Source organism: Podarcis muralis, chromosome 14 (assembly GCF_964188315.1).
Source record: "Podarcis muralis chromosome 14, rPodMur119.hap1.1, whole genome shotgun sequence".
NCBI classification, from domain to species: domain Eukaryota; kingdom Metazoa; phylum Chordata; class Lepidosauria; order Squamata; family Lacertidae; genus Podarcis; species Podarcis muralis.
In genome coordinates this window covers 30,221,503-30,239,762 of record NC_135668.1, presented here as the reverse complement: position 1 = coordinate 30,239,762, position 18,260 = coordinate 30,221,503, and the positions used below count along the sequence as shown (strand labels likewise).

Here is an 18,260-nt window from a genome sequence, read left to right as displayed (position 1 = left end):
CATGAGAAGTTTGCATGTTGATTTTAGCTTGGGATAGCCTAGCTCTGCAGATGGGCCTAAGCAGCATTGTCAAATGAACATGTAGCAGATTGATAACATAACTGATTGATACGAAGGGAGATGGCATGTCTGTTTAAACGATCTTCACAAAATGCAATTTTTTGTATAACTTCTCATGTGGAGCATCTCTGAGAGATGTGGTAGGTGCCAAGCTTTAAGCCTGTGTGACAAAGACCTGTCTCTGCAGCCACTAGAAACTTTGAAAACAAAGCAGCATAAGCCAGGCAAGATTAAAGTATTCCTTGAAGAAAAGGTTTCTAGCAAAGTTCCTACTGCCTTGGGTGTGAGTGTCTGAACAAATGTCAACTGGAGTTGGACAGGCTAAGTGTTAGCATATTGAGATTCGTCTTATCTAAAAATGCAAGACTACCCACACTCCAGTTTTTCCAATCTAAGGCACAAGAATATACTTGCTGACTATGAAACAATTCTAAAGCACAGCTTTGTTTCAAGCCAAAGATGGCTGCTCTGGTTGTGGATAGCTTGAAGTAACTTTAGGCTGCCACAAACAAGTTGCTACAGAAGGATGGGGGAAAGGGAGCACCCCCGCCCTGCTTTAAGTGTTTCTTTTCAAATTGCTTTCAGCTAGCAAGATGTTGCAGAGCAGACTTGGACCAAAACATAAGAGGAACGTACTGTAAGCCGGGCCTGTTCTTAAGCAGTACAAAACTCACTCCAAGAGCAAGCAGTTGTAATGAAACACTAGAGCCCCCCTGTGCTTGCTGTGAGGAGTTGCAGGTGATGCTGCCCTCATCATCTCCTCTCGCCACAGCCCCTCTGCCCAGCCGGAGGGACATTCTGCTCAAAGTTTAGGATTTGAGCCTTGATGTGGGAGAGCTTGTGGTGCAGATACTCGCAGTGCCTCTTTTCTTCTTGGTAGTTAGGATACACCTGCAGAGAAGGAAACAGTTCAGCCACCAGGGGGAAAGAAAGCACCCCCCTCCCTGATGCCAGCCTGGGTTCCCACTGCTCCAGCCTCACCTTTTTGAAGTGCCTGTATTCTTGCAAAATCTGATCTTCTAGGACCTGTAACCCAAGAGAGCTAGTTCAGCCCAGGAGCAGGCAGGGAAGGTCCCTTCCCCTTTGTTCCCTGGATTGTAGTTACCTTGTACTCCTTGGTTCCTTGCTGCATTCGCCTAAGCCTTGTGCCCAGCTGGGCAAACCTTCTGCTCACACTCCCAATCCTGGCATGGAGGTGGCGGTATGTGGTGTAGTCTGCACTGAAGTCCTCCTGGTAGGCTCGGTACTGCTTTACTGAGCAAATGGGGACATATTTCCTAGTTTCAAAAGACACATTATGCGAGTCAGAAGATGGAAAGGGAGAGCCTCCTCCCTTGGGGAATTTGACCCAAGGTATCAAACACTGTATTGGTTGGGAAGGCCAACAGCAGCAGCCACCTCTCCAATCCATCTCCCACATCAGGAGTAGAACCTTTTTTGGTCCCAAGGATTGTGTTCCAGCATGGACAGTCTTCCAGAAGCTCCATTTGGTCCCTAGGCATGAGATCCCCACACCAAATGTACAACAAGGCTGGGCACCAGTGAAAATGATGCTGGTTCCCAAATGGCTGAGGCCTATGAAAAATGTCCTTGCCTTGTGTGCAGTGCAGCTAAATACTTACAAGTAGTACTTGAGGTTTTCCTCTGAGGTGCTGGCATGGTCTGGGGAGGGAAAAAGGAAAAGCAGTGTCATTGTGGTAGCAGCAGTCGCCCTGCAGCCCTGCATTGGACACCAGCGTCTCCCACCAGTGTGTGTTGTTCAATCCTTTCCCAGGCTCGTGCCATCTGGAAATTTTGGTATATACCTCCCATCAGCACAACTGCTGGGTTGCCTGCAGTCCAAAACACCTGGAAGATTGGGAAGGTGGTTCTAGACAGCTAGCTTTTTAGGCCCAAGTGATAGCACAAGTCCCTCCTGGTTTAAACCAGTCTGCCAGACTGGGAAGGCTGAGCTTTCCATTTTGCTCAAGGTCAGGAGCAGACTGCAGAGGTTCCAGTTGCCATCATATTTGACGTGCTGGGAGTGCATCTGCCAGACTCCTCACCTGCCTGCCTCTCCTCCTCCTCCTCTGGCCACTCGACCTCTGGTGTTCTATGACTTCCTGCTTCAGGTTCTTCATCCGAGCTCTGAACCTCTCCTATGATGTCACTGCAGTCGGTCTGGGCCCTGCTCTTCACTGCCGCTGCAGGCTGCATTTTGCGTCCCCACCAGCTGCTCTCGGCTCCTGTAAAGTGAGGCCCCTGCCATCTCCTGGATCTTGGCCCAAGTGCAGCTCGGAGAGGTTGTAGTCTCTGAAAAATAAAGACTGGGCTTATCCACACTCTTCACTCTTTCCAGGCACAGTCCACTTTAAAGCACTCTGTCTGAGTATGGCAAATGTTAAACCCTCTCTTACAGTCTAATCTGCCAAATGGATACTAGGGACAACAGGATAATGAGGGTTCCCTCTAGGCAGGAAGACCAACTGAAAACCACCATGCAGTAGCTTACAAAGGCAGGCAAATGAGAACAGCAGAAATGCAAGACAAGAAAGTCTCCCCCTCCCCCTGTGCCCACAGGAGCCTGCAATGCCTGGGAATTGGAGAGGCTGCCCAGAGGGGGTGATGCAACCACAGCCTTGCCATGGCATCATCGGCTGTCGCTGCTACTGCTCTGAATTAAAGCACTGTTGCAGGACTCTGAATTAAAGCACCACCATTGCAGGACTCACCGCTCTTAAAGGACTACCACCTTGAGAAGGGGCAAACTTTTCAGATGGAGGGCTTGGGAAGGGCTTGGCCAAAGCTTGCTGGGCCTCTTTCCTGCAGATGTAGAAGGAGAGCTGTTAAAAGCTGACCATGGCAGAGCAGAATAGTAGGAACAAATATGCACCCACACATAAAGAGACAGGATTATGCTAGGGAGGGAGGGAGAGAGAGAATGAGGACTAAAACCACAAGGATCCCCTATCCCTCCCCAGTAGTCTAACTCCCGGACTCATTGCTCTACCTGCGCAAGTGCTCAGATGCTTCCTGGTGCTGCTGCAGAGCACCTGTCCAGGCCTCCTTTCTAGGTTGCAGACGGTCTTCTTTCAAGCTGTAACTTCTTTCTGGGGGGCTCAGCTGCCCCGTCTGTGGGGTAAAGGTGGTGAGGGAGGCTCCAGCAAGGTGAGGAAGCCCAGCGGCCTCTCCCAGACCTACCTCAGCCTGCAGTTGTGGCCTCTCCAAGAAGCCCAACAGCCTCTCAGCCCTCTGGTCTCTTCCTTCCCGCACCTGCATTGGTGGCCATGGGGGCTCATTGGCTGGGGGACTGCTTCCTTTGCCTTTCCCACTGGGGCTCTCTGAGGCTGCTTTCCTTGGGAGGAGGGCGCCAGTCTCTACAGTGCAGAAAAGCAGAAAGTCAAGGCAAAGGGAGTGAGGGAACAGAGCCAGCCTTGGCTGTCAGTAGCCACCAATGCTACTTGCCCCCTCCCCAATACTAATTGCAGAAGACAGTTTCCATTCTTCCTCCACAGTGATTGTCTATAGCAACTGAGCTGAAATTTGGATGTTACACTTCAGATCCACTTATTAAATTTGTATACCACCCTTACTCCAAAGATCTCAAGGTGGTTCACACATGGAAGGATTTCATAAATCCAGGGTAGCTTTATACTAGTTATAATGTTTTCGTTAAGATACCAAACTAAACTGTTCCATTATATTCACATGTTAGTAAAAACAGTTTGCTAGCTGCTTCTTAGGATATACACATTCTAGGTTAGAACCAGAGACCTCTGAATGGCAGCGCTCACAAATTGTTCCTTTCAGGAAGTGGGTAGGGGAGAGAGGTGGTGGCAATTTGTGCCAATTCCCCCTTCAGCTCCTATCCAAGAAGCCCTTGCTGCCCCTTGCCCCTCTCTCCTCACCTGGGTTTGGGAACGCAGCTGCTGCCCTACAGCAGGTCAACCTCTCTACACCCCATCTGGACTGGGAGGCCTCCACAACCATGGCACAGATGGTGATCTTCTCCTGGATGGCTCCTCTACCCTCCAGCCACCTGGGCAAAGAAGAGCAATGTTCAGGGAAGCCTCTCTCCCCCATTCCAACCCCCCAGGGAAATAGTCTTTGGGCTGGGCCAGCTCACCTGGTACTGGCCTGGCGGACGCAATCGAAGCTGGCCTGCGGCTGCTCCTTCGTATAGCGTGAGAGGTAGAAGGTGAAGCGGAAAGTCCGTGGATCACGACGGCCGGCAGTGGCACCGCAGGGCACCTTCAAATACTGGACAGCGTAGAAAGAGCAGAGTGGGGATCTGGTCTGGCCCCTTGGCCTCAGGAGCAGGGCCTGACCCTAGATATGTGGCTGGGGGCTGTTTCTGTGGAGTCTGGCTCTGCGTGGGTGAAAAACACTGTGGGGTGCTGCATTTCTAGGGGTCAGTCTTGGCCCTGCGCAGGAAGGGAGTGGGCGGGGCTCCCCCTACAGAGCAGCGAAGGCGCGGCTCCTGCCCGCCCCGTCTCTTTCCCTCTTCCGTTGCTACTAAGGGGGACTTTCAGCCCGAAAAAGAAGCGGCTTTCGACGGGGCGGGCTGCCCCATTCCAGCGCCAAGACAGCAGAGCACTCCGCGGGGAGGACTCCAGGCTCGTTCTGCCACTCGCGCGAGACTCGTTAGCCGCCTTGCAGAAAGCCGCGGGGAGCTCGTTAGCAAGCAGGCGGCGCCCACGGCGATAGCAACGGCCACGGCGCCCCTCCGTTGCCCAGCCCCGGCGATGGGACCCGACAGGACCCCTGCCCAATGCACGGTGCTGGGAAATATCCTTACCCCTTGGCTGCCCTGGAAGGCGATCACGGGACGAGGCGCCGCCACCTGCCGAAAAAAAAGCGGGCAGTGAGACCACCCCTCCCGCCAAGTGACCGGCCGTCCGGCAATCGCCTCCAACCCAGCCCGTTACCTGACACCGCTGGTAGGCGACCAAGGCCTGGAGGGCCGAGTCGGTCAGTTTCACGTGGAAGAGGCTGAGGCGGGCGCCCCGCGAGCCGGGGCGGTAGGAAAGGCGCTCCGCCGCCCGCCGCGGCATCGCTGGAGTGAGCGGTTGTGGCGGCGGCGCCTGGGCGGGACTTGGGCTCGACGGCGGGGCGGGGCCGCTGCTCCTTGCTCGGCAGCCGCTGCTGCTCCACAAACCGGTGCGCGTGCCCAGCCCGGGATGCCTGGCCAGACCGGCCTCCGTTTGGGGCGTGGGAAAGGCTCGGAGCAAGAAGAGACCTCGGAGCTTTAGTCTGCCGTCCCGTCCAGAAGAAGGGCGCCGCCGATTACCCACCAAGCCCCTCAACAGTTTGCCCCGAGGAAGAACGGCCGGTCCCTTATCCAGGTCTTCGGGGGGAGCTTCTGCCCATTGTCCCCGGTCCCCCAGACCGGAGATCCCGGGGCTGGGCCTCCCTTTGGGCCGCGGGCCTCGCATCTACTGCAAAGCCCCCCGCGGCAGCCGACCCCGGACGCTTGGCCACGTGCAGCGGGGCCACGTGCTTCTTGGGACTCTCCACTAAGCCGCTTAGAGCCCCGCAGGTCACCGGGCAATAATCTGGGGCGGGGCAGCATCCCCTAAGAACCGCTAAGACTGACGGATGCGCCTCTTCGGTTGAGTGGCTTCCCTCGCCCAGAAGATCTTCATAGACGTTTACTTATGGGCATAGGAGCAAACTCCTAGGCGCCAAGGGGTGTTCAGCGCCCAAAAAAATATTTGCGGGGGCCGCCTTCCCCCACAGTTGATGGGCAATGCTATTCAAATAGTGTGCATGCACCTCATCATGTGATCATTTATGCGAGCGGGGCTTACCTGCTCCCCCAATGTTTTATTGAGGTTGGCACTTCTGCTTCTGGGTGGTCTGTTCCTACATGAGAGAATTGGGATAGAGGGCAAAGCCAACTGAGTTTTCTCAGAATCTAGCCTGTCAGGAGATGGGGCGGAACCCATTCATCCACGAGAGGTATTCCCTCTTAGCGCAAGTCTTTGGGGCCTTGCGTAGTATAAGAGGAAAACCCCTTTTCCGTCGCGTCTGGGTGAACAGCGGGTTGCTGCTCCCCGCCTCTTCTGTTATAGACGCGAAGGCATCTACTTGGGTTTATTAAGGCAGCCCAAAGGGAGGGGCCCCGCTTGAGATGCGGGAGGGGGCCCTGCTGATCCCTGAGCCGCAGCCTGACGCCCAGATCCTCCTTGGAAGTAAGCCTGAGCGCAGCTGGGGCGTAGGGGGGCTTACTCTATAATTGAATTACAGGCGCTCAGTGCAGACTGAGGGAAGGAGAGACGGCTAAGCGGCCTCTCGCTTCTGCCGCTGCCGGCCTGCTCCGACCGTCGCATGCAAGCCGGGGAAGCAAATCCCTCGAGATCCTGATGCGCGGCTGCCGGCAAAGCCCCTCGCTCCGGGAAGCCCCTTCCGAGGACGGAGGAGCTGGCCACCATGTTCCTGGTCAAGATGTTTCAGGGCGAGGAGGAGGAGGAAGGTGAAGGGGCGGGCGCCAGCCTCGGGCCGGTGCTGCTGGAGGGAGGCAGCCCCCACCTTGGACGGAGGGTCCATTTCCTGCTGCCCCACACTATCATCCAGGAGCCCCCGCCCCAGCTTCAGGAGCGAGCCTTTTACCAGCGGCTGGAGCGCTTGCTGGGAGGAGAAAGAGGCGGCTTTGCAGCGCTCTTTGCGGCTGACGGCTGGGAGGACCTCCGAGGTGAGGCCCGGAGCGCAGGGGGCTTTCAGGCCAGGAGATGGAGGGTCCTGCTGCTGCCCAGAGGGCCTTGGGGGCAACAGGGCGGCTCGGACTCTCAGACCCTACATGATCCTCTCTGCTGGCAGTCATTGGGGGACGGGGTGACATCGCTGGCTAACAAGCGCCACAGCCAGAAGCCACTGGAGACAGGAGATGGTTGCTGGGTTCGCTGCCTCTTAGCCAGAAAGCCCCCTGCCCCCGCCTCAGCGACCCAGACCAGGGTCTGCCCTCACACCCATGGGGTTCTAGAGGTGCATCAGAATGAGGAGTGGCTTGACTGATGCCCACCTCAGCACCCCACAGAATGTGTGGTGGTGCATCAAAAGGTATAAGAGGATAAACGAAGGCAGCATAATGCAAATGCTTAAAGTCCTGGGTGACGTGGATTTTACCCCCCAGGTAGGAGAAAAACTGGTGGGTGTGGGGAACCACATTAAGACCTTCTGATGCCCTCAGCTCTGCCAAGTTTGAGAGGCCCCATTGTTCTACCCCTTCCCCCAAAAGTATATTAGTCTAACAGATCGGGAAGGCCAAAGAGAGAAATAAATGTTTTGTTTCTGCATAGATATCAGTACAGAGAAGGCAAATGAAAACAAACTAGTCCCTTTTTTGCATTTGGAGGCCTTCATCACCTGAAGCCCTAAACTGTGGTGTACTTCACCTAGGCGTAAATCAGACCCTGGCCCAGGAGCATTTGGAGGTAACCGGGCAGGTGGGACACTGCAGTACCTCATGGTGGGGAGAAAAGGCCCCTCCATTTGGCCAGAGCAGGTTGTGTTGTGAGAGAGGGGCTGTAACTTCCTCATCATCCAGCACTCCCTTGGCCTTCCTTCCTTTGCACCTGGGCAGTTGGAGTTCCACACACTTCCTCAAGCAAACACCTCCACCTGTAGTTGAACTGATGCTCCCCTTTCCACCCTCCAGAGGACAAGTCCCTACGGAAGCGGCTGGTGAAGAGCAGTCCAGAGGGAGGCAACTGGCCACAACTGGGCCAAGAGGTTACTGTGAAGATGCTGGGAATCCTGGAGGACCACAGCCTGGTGGAAAAGGACCAAAAGCTCACCTTTGTCCTTGGCCAGGGGGAGGCAATACAGGTAAGGTGTGGGAAGGCTGCAACCCAGGGGCTCCCTTGTTCCTTGCCCCCTGACTTTGCCTGGCAGCCTGTCCCACAGGGGCAGCCCATTCTCAGCCCCCATTTCTCTCCGTTGCCTGAGCAACTGAATGCCACCAATGGGGGAGAATCCTGGTCGTTCTGCTTCTGTTCTGTTTCAGTGGAAAGGACTGGCAGCTTTGCAGCCACCCCCAACCTCATGCTTACAGGGCCCTCCCTCTACACAGGATCTCACCTTTTCTACCTGTGCGCCATTATAGCAGAGGCCAATGCAGACCATGTGAGAATGGCTGTTGCGCCCAAGCCAATGTACTCTTGCATGTAGTGGTGCTGAGAGGTGTGACAGAAGGATATATGTTTGTTTGTGTGTGTGTGTATTGGGGGGGGCACTTCGGGTCAGGTCCTTGTTTCCTTTTTCTCTCCCTAGGCTTTGGACCTTGGCGTCCTCTCCATGCAGCTTGGTGAAATAGCCCTTTTCCTCGCTGGCCCTGCTTGTGCCTACGGTCACTTGGGCAGGTAGTCATCAGTCTTTGCTCTGCACTGTAACTGGTGGGCAGGGAGGGGGGCAACATCTGGGTCCTTGGTGGGGGAAGAGAGCTGTGTGTTCTCAGAGGCCTCTCCTCCTCCTCCTCCTGCAGAGAGCCAGATATTCCCAAAGATGCCACGTTGCTGTACGAGGTGACTCTGCTGCACGTGCAGGACAGCCCGGACCTGTCGCTGTTGCCCACCATGGAGCGCCTCAGCCTGGGCAACCAGAAGCGGGAGTGGGGCAACTTCCACTTTGAGCGGGGGGACTACCAGCAGGCCCTGCACTCCTATCAGCAGGCTTTGCATGTCCTCTCCCTGCCGGGGACAGGTGAGGCACTGTTCTGAGGGCTTGGGATGCACTGGGGGATGAAGCCCTCAGAACACAGCCATGTGGGTGGGTGCTGGAAACATGGGGTTGGCAAGGGTTCATTTAGAGCTGACGGGCAGCTTGCCTGGAAATAGTGCTGTGAGCCCAAATCTGGGCACTTTGGATGAAAAGGGAGAGGAACCCTGTCCCAGAGGTGCTCTCCTGCAAAGGCCCACTTGACCCATCCCTACCGCAGAAACCCAGTTCTGGGGCTCAGCCCCAGCTGCACCTCCTGGCTGAGGGTGACGCTGCACCTGTGTGGGTTTCTCTCTAGACTACCTGAGCCAGGAGGAGGAAGAGGAGCTGCATGACCATCGGGTCAAATGCCTCAACAACTGTGCAGCCGCCCAGCTGAAGCTGAAACTTTTGGATGAGGCCCTGGCATCCTGCAATGAAGTTATACAGCTTGACCCAGAGAACATCAAGGCACTTTACAGGAAAGGGAAGGTGATGAGGGAAACGCCTCCCAGCCCCTCAGCTGCTCCAGGGCCAGGAGGGAAGAACTTGGCTAGGGAACGGCATGCTGAAGGCCATACAGCTGGCTGAGATCCAGAGTGTGTGTGGGGGGTGTGTGGCAAAGGTCCCTGTTCCACAATATTGACCTAATGCTATGTCTGGATTGAAATGGGGGGAAAGGGAGTTGTGACCACAAGAGGTGAGAGAAGGCATGAGGGAGGGGCAAGGAACAGCTGCAGAGAACAGCCAGAGAAAGAGGTGGACAAAGGCAGGCTCCCCCACCCCTACCCAATTCATATACCACCCCATCTCTGTCACACTCTCTCTGCTATTTAGCTGTTGTCAGAGCGGGGAGAGGACCAGGCAGCCACCGCCGTTCTGAAGAGGGCCCTGCAGCTGGAGCCAACTACCAAGGTGGGGCAACAGGACACGCTCAGGGCAAAGACAGGCAAGGGACAATGGCAGAGGTGGTGGGGAAGGTCCGTCTTTGCTGGGCCAGCTTCATCCTCTGCCATTTTCAGCACTTGCGACTGGCATCTCCCCTTTTGCTCAGCTCACACTGAGATGGCATCATATTCCTAGCATTGGTGGGAGGGTGCTCAGGGGGCACTGGAGGTGATTCCCCCCCCCCTTTCCCGAGTGTATTAACCATTTGCTCCCCAGAAGGATTAAAAAGACCTTGGCTGTCTCTAGGCCATCCATGCTGAGCTCTCCAAACTAGCAAGGCGGCGGAGGGGGCAGCTGGAATGCCCTGGCCCAGGAGGGGCCACTCCGGAAGACATGGCAACACCCACCATTGCTCACAGTGCTCAGGTTTGTTATCACGGCCTAGTTACGGCAAAGGATTGAGGGTCCTTGTCACTTAGCAGGTGCCTTCCTGCCACTTTATCCTGGCTGCTGCTGTTGCTGCTGGGTTTGGTTCCCAAGACTGTTCCGGTGGCCTTGTGGCAGCTGCCTTTGTGGGCATGTTGTTTGGCCAGTGTGGTGTACTAGCTAGAGTGCTGACTAGGGCCTGGGAGACCAAGATTCAAATCCCCACTCAGCCATTAGTCTTATTGGGTGACCTTTGGCCAGTCACTGCCTCCAAGCCTAACCTACCTCACAGGGTTGTTGTAAGAATAAAATGTGGAGATGTATGCCACCTTGAGCTCCTTGGAGGAAAGGTGGAAAAAAATGTAAGAGATAAATAAGAAATTGTGAGGCTGTGAAAACTCATGTGTCTCCTCACTGCCATCTTTTGCAGACAGATGCTCCTGCTCCCCAGCCAAGCTGAGTGGCTGCTTCTTTTCCTGGGTTGACCCTAGAAAGCCTTGCAGAAATGTGAAGTTCCACCTTCTCCGACAGTAAGGACTTCTGAGGGGTGTCAGGGCCAAACATTTGTTGTGTGTGCCCACTTGTTTCTCCTGGGATGGGGCAGACCTACAGCTGCTATGGAACTGCATGGCTGTAAGTCCCAAAAGGAACTCTTCCTCCTCTTCTTTCTCTACCACTACCACCACCAGTGATTGAGAGGTTTGCAAGTGACGTTTATCCAAGAATGAAACATGGCACCCAAAGTCAAGTGGCTGGCTCTCATTGACACCTTTGATGATGATGTTTCCTAAGCGTAAAGGAAGGCTGTCATTGTGAAAGGGTGGGAAGATCCTTTCCAGCTGAAGCTGGATACTCTGAGGCTGGATTTTGCCCTGCAACCCAGCTTGCTGCTTATATTTTCTTCTGGGCTCTATTCATTTCCCTGCATTCATTTCTCTGCAGGGAAGCCACCTTGGAATACATGTCTCATTCAAACCAAAGACTGGCCTGTTCCTAGTGTTGAGCTGAGGAGGAGAACAAATTCCAGGGTGTGGACAGACATACACCTCCCTGCACGGACTGGCAAAGGGTTTTCTGCTGCTATTGTGGGGTGGGGTGGGGTGGGGTGCTCTGCTTCTGGCATGATTATTCTCCCTTTTCTAAAAGCAGACAAACACTATTCTTGCTGTGTTGTGTTCTTCTCCCATACCTCTTTGAAACACAAGTCTGGGCAAAGGAGGGGCTTCATGACTGCCACAAGGGCCAGCCAGGCAGCACTTTGCAGTTTGGCTGAAAAGAGTGAAAATTGGTTGTATGGAGAGCATCTATGTGCACCATAAGGGCCATGTACTTCAAGGGTTCCTTATTGCTCTGAAGATCCACCAAGGGCCATTCTGATATCCCAGTTGCCTTGTTTTCCTTGGCAGGGTTCTTCTTCTTCCTCTTCTTCTTCTTCTTCTTCTTCTTGCTGCTGTTGAAATTGTCTGTGTTCTATCTGCACACACAATATTTACCACCAGTCACCATCACCTCTCTTGTGGCAGCCTCACTCATGAGCTCTGTAGCAGGTCAAGTACAGAGAAGGTCCTCCTTCTTTGTAGGAGAGTAGGAATAACTTCTCTTCTGTCCTAAAAGTATCCCCTAAATCAGGGGTCTGCAACCTTTAAGACAAAAAGAGCCACTTGGACCCGTTTCCGAAGAAAAAAAACCTGGAAGCCACAAAACCATTGCGACATTTAAAACAAATATATCTCCGGAGCCGCGATCTGACAGCGGGCGGGAAGGCGACGTCGGGACGGTGTGTGACTAACGCCCGCCCCGCCCCCATGCTACGTCACAGCCAGTACAGCACCTGCCACAGTGGGGAGTGTCGGGGCGCACAATGCGCCTCCCCCCCTCGCTAGTATCCGCCCCGGAGCCGCGGCAAAGGTGTAAAAGAGCCACATGCGGCTCCGGAGCCGCGGGTTGCAGACCCCTGCCCTAAATTGTAGAAGGCAGATAACCTCTGAGCAACTGGATTTTCATAGAGGGTTGTGTGTGTACTTGCTGAAACTTGTAGTTTCAGTTAGGAACAACATTTCCCACCTCCCTCTAAGAACTCTCAGGAGGACTCTCTTATGGCCTGGTTTTTCAGGGAGGAGCACCTTTAGGTGCTGGGTCACCCCAGTAGTGAGTTCATGCAAGGGATGTAGGCTGCAGAGCAACTCAACTACTCTTTTTTGGGTGCTTGGCCAAAAAGTGTCTGGTCTCTGTTGAAGATGGGACAAAGGAACAGCTTCATCCTCAACAACAGGCATGTCTGGGTGAAAAGGAGCCTAGCAGAGGCCCTGGTGCTCAAATGTAGTGGGCAGCCTTCTTTGAAGCAGTCAGGAGTTCCACAGGTGGGCAGTCAAAGAAAGAGCCTTGCCTGCAGGATGAAGTCTTCCTGGTGTTGCTGCTGAGGGCAAAGAGCTGGCGATGTTCCCTCAAAAGAAGAATGGCTACAGAAACTAATGGAATATGCAGAAATGGCAAAACATCGGAAGAATAAGAAATAAAGATAACAAAGTCTTTAAAGGGGAATGAAAATCATTTATTGGATATTTACAAACTCATTGTAAACAAATTAAAACACTAGCAGGATTAATGTAAAAATGTGCAGTATTGAAAACATACATGAAATGGATGGAAATAAAATATAAAATAGATTTAGATTCGGGTATGCAGGAAAATAAGAGTAAATATAAGGAAGAGAGAAAGGGGGTGGAAAGTCAAAATATGATATGTAAAGATGGTTCTGTTTGAAATGTTTGTCATAAATGAAAATTATATATATAGAGAGAGGGGGGGGGAGCTGGGGAGCTGGTTCCTGGGGAAGAGAAGGCGGTGCTGCCATGCAATCCATTTATGGAGCATTGATCCTGATTTGCTCACAGGGAGATTAGACAATGTTGGTTATTTAATGAGGATTCCCTTGGCGTGTGTGTGAGGAAGGGCAGACAATGATGAGTCTAAATCTCTGCCGCTGTGCTTCCTGCATAAGGTCTGGGCTTTGAGAGAGGGGTTTTGGTGCACAAGAGCCATCCTGACTTGGCCAATCTGTGATTGAGGCTGCACCCTAACCAGATACTGAAAACCTGTTCCACTCCTCTCCGGCCACCACTGCCCCAGAATAATCCAGGGATAACTCAGTTGCTTAGAGTGTGGCACCTATAATGCCAAGGTTGCAGGTTCGATAAGCTGCATATTCTTGCTTTGCAGAGGGGTTAGACTGACGATCCCCAGGATCCATTCCAGCTCTATGATTTTATGGTAAAGAATTTGACTCCTTGCAGAGGGAGCCTTCCCTGACCCCTTGACAGAGCAGCAGCTGGGAAGCCCCCCTCTGACCTCTGACCCTCTGCTCCATCCAGGGCTGGCCCAAGACATTTTGGTGCTTGAGGCGAACCGCATAATAGTGCCTTCCTTGCCAAGTAAGAAGGGGGTGAATGAAGATCTACATCAGAAACAAGGGCTTTGGGATCTGTTGCCGTCTGAGACAATGGCTTCACTTTGACTCATGGTTGAGCCGGTCCTGCCTCCATCCCACGGGGACGGAACCCACGCGGCACCACCTCTGCTGGGGTAACTTGGCCGTCGATCTTGCCACCGCTAGCATTTACTCCGTGCCCAGGACTGGAGAGGAGAGGGCGGAGCTCCTTCGGGCCCCGCCACTCTTGGCTCCACAGCCATTCGCGGCGCAGGGGCGGGGCTTCAAGACCGCCACGTTGCGCCTGTTGCCCTCCATGATGCCCCGCCTTCATTTCTGGCCGTCCTCCCCTGCAGCCAATCGCTGAATGGTCCGCCTGGTCCAGTGGCCGCCTCTTGGCGCTGGCGGGCTAATAGCCTCCTGGCCCCTGTGCGGATTGGCCAATCAGGCGACAGGGGCGGAGCAGGGCAGGGCTGTGGCCGTAGCTGCCTCGGGGACTCGAGCGAAGCGGAGCCATGACGCGTAAGCGGGACTCCCCCCCCCCTCCCGGTCCGGTCTCGCGCCCCCTTATTACCCTCCGGTGGGTGGGGGAGGATATGGGCTGGAAGGTCCCGTTGCCTCCTTGACTTGCTCAGGGCGGGGGGAGTTCCGCCTCTGCCGCCCTTTCCCTCCGCCCGTCAAGGGTCGGCGGCCCGCAGTGGCCCCCGGGGCCCCGCCTGACCGGCCCCCGCCGCGCTTACACGTGCACTACCTTTCTCCGCGGTGCAGGGGGCAACCAGCGCGAACTGGCGCGCAGCAAGAACATGAAGAAGAACGCTGACAAGGGCAAGCGCCGCGACGACGGCCTCTCCGCCGCCGCCCGCAAGCAACGGTGAGCGCCGCCGGGCGGGAGGGGAACAAGGTCGGGCTGGCTGTCTTTCTGGGCCGGGCCTCGAGCGCGGAGGCGGCGCCTCCTCCTTAGCATAAAAGACCTGGCCGGGACAAGAGCCAGGAACGGTTGGCTGCCTCCCCTCCCTTCCTGCTTTTCCTATTTCTTCCGCCCCTGGTGGTGAGCGGTGGGCATCATCCTGTTCTCTGATAGGGAAGAGGCTTCTCGTGGCACTAGAAATAGAAGCACCTTAGGGCGGGATGAGCTTTCCGGGGCTCCTGGCATCCGCTTCCTTGGATGCCCTTCTCAGACTGCTTGTCTTTAAGGTGTCTCAAGACTCCTCCATGGCATTGCTGTTGAGGGCTGAGGCTGCCCGCCACAGGTGTCACCAGGATTTTTGTTGGGGGGGGGAGGCTTTTGTTGGGAGGGAACATCAGATTTATATTGATTTTGGTTGATTTAGGGGGGAAGCTGCCCCCCCTGCACTACGTCCATGTGGCCAGTGCCTGTGGTTCCGCCACTGGCTATGAAGACTCCGCTGAACTGTCCTTGCTGCTGCTCCATCCCTGCTCTTACTTTCCACTCAAATCCTTAATGTGCCTAGCCTAGCCCCTTGTCAAAGCCCTCAGAGGCCAGAGTGACAGCCCCTTCTTTCAGGCCCAGTGGCTACTGAGGCAGCCCTCGCCCTACCTTTATTTGCCAGCAGCCCAGCACCTGCCCTCAAGGCCCAGGTGCCCCTTCTGGACTCAGTGGTCACAGCCTGACTGCCTTGCCTGTTTTTCTCTCCCCAGAGATTCAGAAATCATGCAGCAGAAGCAGAAGGCTGCCAAGGAGAAGAAGGAAGAGCCTCAGCAGCAGCAGCCAAAGTAGGCAAGAGCCCTGAGGGGGCCTGCCCAGGTGGTGGCTCCCTTTCCTTCTCCCTCAACCGCTCACACTCCTGCTTATAGCCACAGTGGCATTATGGAGGCCACCAGACCACCTCCTGCTGAGGCTGGAGAAGAAAGGAGGAGCCCCAGCCTGGTGGGAGCTGGCAAATGCTAGAATCGAGAAACTTCATTAAAGTAGTTTTACCCATTTGTGGTGCTGAAAAATTACTGCAGGAAATGAGATGGGCCAGGTCAGCAAGTGAGATGGAGCAATTTATCCACTGTGTGCGCCCGTGTGTGTGTGTGTGTGTGTGTGTGTGTGTGTCTGTGTGTGTCTGTGTGTGTCTGTGTGTCTGTGTTTATATGGCTTGCAGCCTTGTACAGTGGTCATGAGCCTATCCTATCACCAACAGCTGGAAGCTGAGATTTGACACAGCATAAGGATGAGGTGCCTATGGGAGACAGTCCTGACTTGTAGCTTCATGGAAGATTTTCTTATGTTGATTTTTAAAAAGGCTTGTCTGCCACCTTTGGGGCATAAACAGCATTTAAACTGACTTAACAATTCATAAAAACATCTAGACGGTCATGATTTAAAACAGGCACATCCAACAGGTAGAATGTGATCTACTGATAGATCACTGAACGTTTGAAGTAGATCGCTGGTAGATCACTGCCCCCCCCCCAAAGAAGCTCAACAACTTTGGCTCCCCTAAAAAAATCTCAACTTTTGTGCCCTGCACCCCTAAAAAATGGGTCTTCCTCCTTTTCCTTCCCAAAAAAGCTGAACAACTTTGACCTGAACCCCCCAAAACGGGGGTAGATTACTGCCAGTTTTTAACTCTGTGAGTAGATCGCAGTCTCGTGGGAGTTGGTCACCCCTGATTTAAAACAACAACAACATGCTTAAAAACAATGTAGAGACCCTAAAGCTGTGAGATCAGGCCACGAGCCGATAAGCCATGCAAAGCAGGCAGACTAAGAATATAAAATTACATAAACAGAGCCTTTACCCTAAAGCCCAAGAAACAGGAGAGACTTTGCCTGGTGCCTCCTCACCACCCCTTTGAAAAGAAAATAGTAGAGCTGGAAAGGTTCAGAAAGAGCAGTCAAAACAATCCAGTGGTTACCGTAAATCCCTTAAGAGGCAAGGTTGCAATATTTGGGGCTTTTTAAAGATAAGCTTTTCTCCTTCTCTGTCATAATGCTAGAACCCAGCTGGGGCAAGTCAAGAAAATTACTCTTCAGGACAGGTTCAGACAAGAGTCAGTGACCAGCTCATACCAGGACTCCCATAAAAACCCAGGATTGGGTCAGGGGTCCAGTCCAGCACCCTGTGCCCAGAGAGATGTCCGTGTAAGCTCAGATGCAGGCAGGGTGTGACTGTGGTCGTCTCTCCTGTATCCCTTCTTGCCTTTTACAGCCCTCTTGCTTAGCCATGCTGGCATCCTGTGGTATAAAGTTGATCTCCTCTAGACTGTAAACCAACTTTTATTTCAGGCTTTATGTTGGTGGCTTTAAATTACCTCCAATGAAGTGATGTCACTTTCTTGAACTGGCTTTCTTAGAGCAAAGCCTTCCTCCATAAAAGAGAAAGAATCCTCCCATTTAAAATTAAATAGAGCTGAGTTCCTGGCCATATTTTGAATAGTTGCTTTTCCCATTCAGTTTGGTGTGGTGCCTGCCTTGCTCCATTGCCAGGGCACCAGTTAAGTTAAAATCGGGGCCTAGCCCATGACTGACTGTACCCAGGCCTGGTCACCTGTAGTTGCTTTCTCTTACTCTCCCTTTCTGTGGCCAGCCTCCTTCCAGGAGTTGCACAGACCCTGATTATCTCTGGGGGAGAGGGAGGTCAACCTTGTGTCTGGTCATCAGGAGGGGCCTGATCTCAGACCTGCTGCATCCCACAGGCACAGGAGTACCTCGTGCCCTCCCCAACTGACCTTGCATCACCTGTTTGCTTGACAAAGAATGGAAGTGGCTCAGGTTGGTTTCATCCCACAGAACTGGATCTTGCCCATCCAGTGGCTCCCAAAATGTGGACTCTGCCTCAGAGGCAATGGACCTTGAAGAAGAACCTGGGCAGAGGGCTGGGATTACCATGACTGCAGGGATCATAGTTTCCCCACGGAGAGACTATGCTCTGATGGCTCTTGTCAGGTCGCCACAGCCTGTCCCAAATGCTGGCCTGGATGAGTCTGTCCTCTGATTCTCCTCCTATTGCAGCTGTCCCAAACCAGGCAGGATGCCCCAGATTTGCAAGGCAGAGCATTCCCCATCCACACCTAAGGAGGATGCTCTAACCCCTCTCCACATGCCCTGGGTGAGGTACTCTAAACAAAAGTTCCTCTCCCAGGGAAATAACCCAAGATCTCCTAACTGTCAGCAACTTGCGCAGCCTCAGTTGAGGCAATGCCACCCACACCCACAGTATGTTTGGCCATAAGAGGTCTCCCTGCCATGCTTTGGGATAAAGAGGATGGGGGGATTTTTGGCATAAAGAGTGGCACTAGCCTCTTCTGCTGAGGTGCTCTTCCCCATTCCTCCCCTGCCCCTGAGGAGGAAAGAGAAAGGAAGGCAACCCAAGTTCCAATTCAAGAGTTCTCTGGCTGTGGGACAGAGTCCTCCCAGGTGATGCTTTGTAGGAACATTTGCAGGAAGGGCCGTCATGGGCTTTGCAGGCACCAGAAGGTCCAGGTTCAGTCGCTGATGGCCTCTCCAGGTACAACTGGGAATAGTAATCACGGTGGAGCCAGCAGAGAGAGAAGGCTGTTCCAATGCTGGGCTTGCTCCATCGTTTTCTCAGCTAAGTCTTGCAAGCCCAGCCTCTACTATCCTCCCACCCCCGACACTAAAAGGTCCTGCCTAACAACAACCACCCTGCCAAGTTGGCGCATTAGTCTCAGCTACTCTGCTGTGAGTTCTAAGGCTCGGCAATTCATAAGGAAGGAAAGAAGTAGCGGTGGGGGAAGCAGGTCCACAAGCAGCCTGGAGCAGCCATTAGGATTCAGGAGAGCAGGATGGGCCCCTGAATCTATCAATGCACCCAGCG

General features: G+C 53.9%; 3 protein-coding genes and 1 pseudogene across 3 annotated transcripts; 2 read left to right on the top strand and 2 right to left on the bottom strand.

Annotated features, from left to right (window-relative positions):
* Positions 1-539: 539 nt before the first annotated feature.
* ELL3 (elongation factor for RNA polymerase II 3) lies at positions 540-4,076 on the bottom strand. The gene is made up of 7 exons (XM_077919132.1): positions 3,948-4,076; positions 3,050-3,416; positions 2,772-2,862; positions 2,106-2,352; positions 1,683-1,722; positions 1,166-1,337; positions 540-1,086 (listed from the first exon to the last, which is right to left on the bottom strand). Exons 1-7 carry the CDS (start codon positions 4,027-4,029, stop codon positions 814-816), a joined length of 1,272 nt encoding a protein of 423 aa, XP_077775258.1. The 5' UTR covers positions 4,030-4,076; the 3' UTR covers positions 540-813.
* Positions 4,077-4,161: 85 nt separating this feature from the next.
* LOC144325496 (uncharacterized) lies at positions 4,162-5,688 on the bottom strand (annotated as a pseudogene).
* A 246-nt stretch (positions 5,689-5,934) lies between these two features.
* LOC114584627 (peptidyl-prolyl cis-trans isomerase FKBP8-like) lies at positions 5,935-11,139 on the top strand. Its single transcript, XM_028706637.2, has 8 exons — positions 5,935-6,733; positions 7,697-7,866; positions 8,311-8,399; positions 8,522-8,739; positions 9,053-9,225; positions 9,571-9,648; positions 9,928-10,047; positions 10,478-11,139. The coding sequence occupies exons 1-8, from the start codon at positions 6,472-6,474 to the stop codon at positions 10,505-10,507; spliced, it is 1,140 nt and encodes a 379-aa protein (XP_028562470.2). The 5' UTR covers positions 5,935-6,471; the 3' UTR covers positions 10,508-11,139.
* A 2,702-nt stretch (positions 11,140-13,841) lies between these two features.
* Positions 13,842-15,416, top strand: SERF2 (small EDRK-rich factor 2). Its single transcript, XM_028706638.2, has 3 exons — positions 13,842-13,996; positions 14,243-14,345; positions 15,134-15,416. The coding sequence occupies exons 1-3, from the start codon at positions 13,990-13,992 to the stop codon at positions 15,210-15,212; spliced, it is 189 nt and encodes a 62-aa protein (XP_028562471.1). The 5' UTR covers positions 13,842-13,989; the 3' UTR covers positions 15,213-15,416.
* Positions 15,417-18,260: the final 2,844 nt, after the last annotated feature.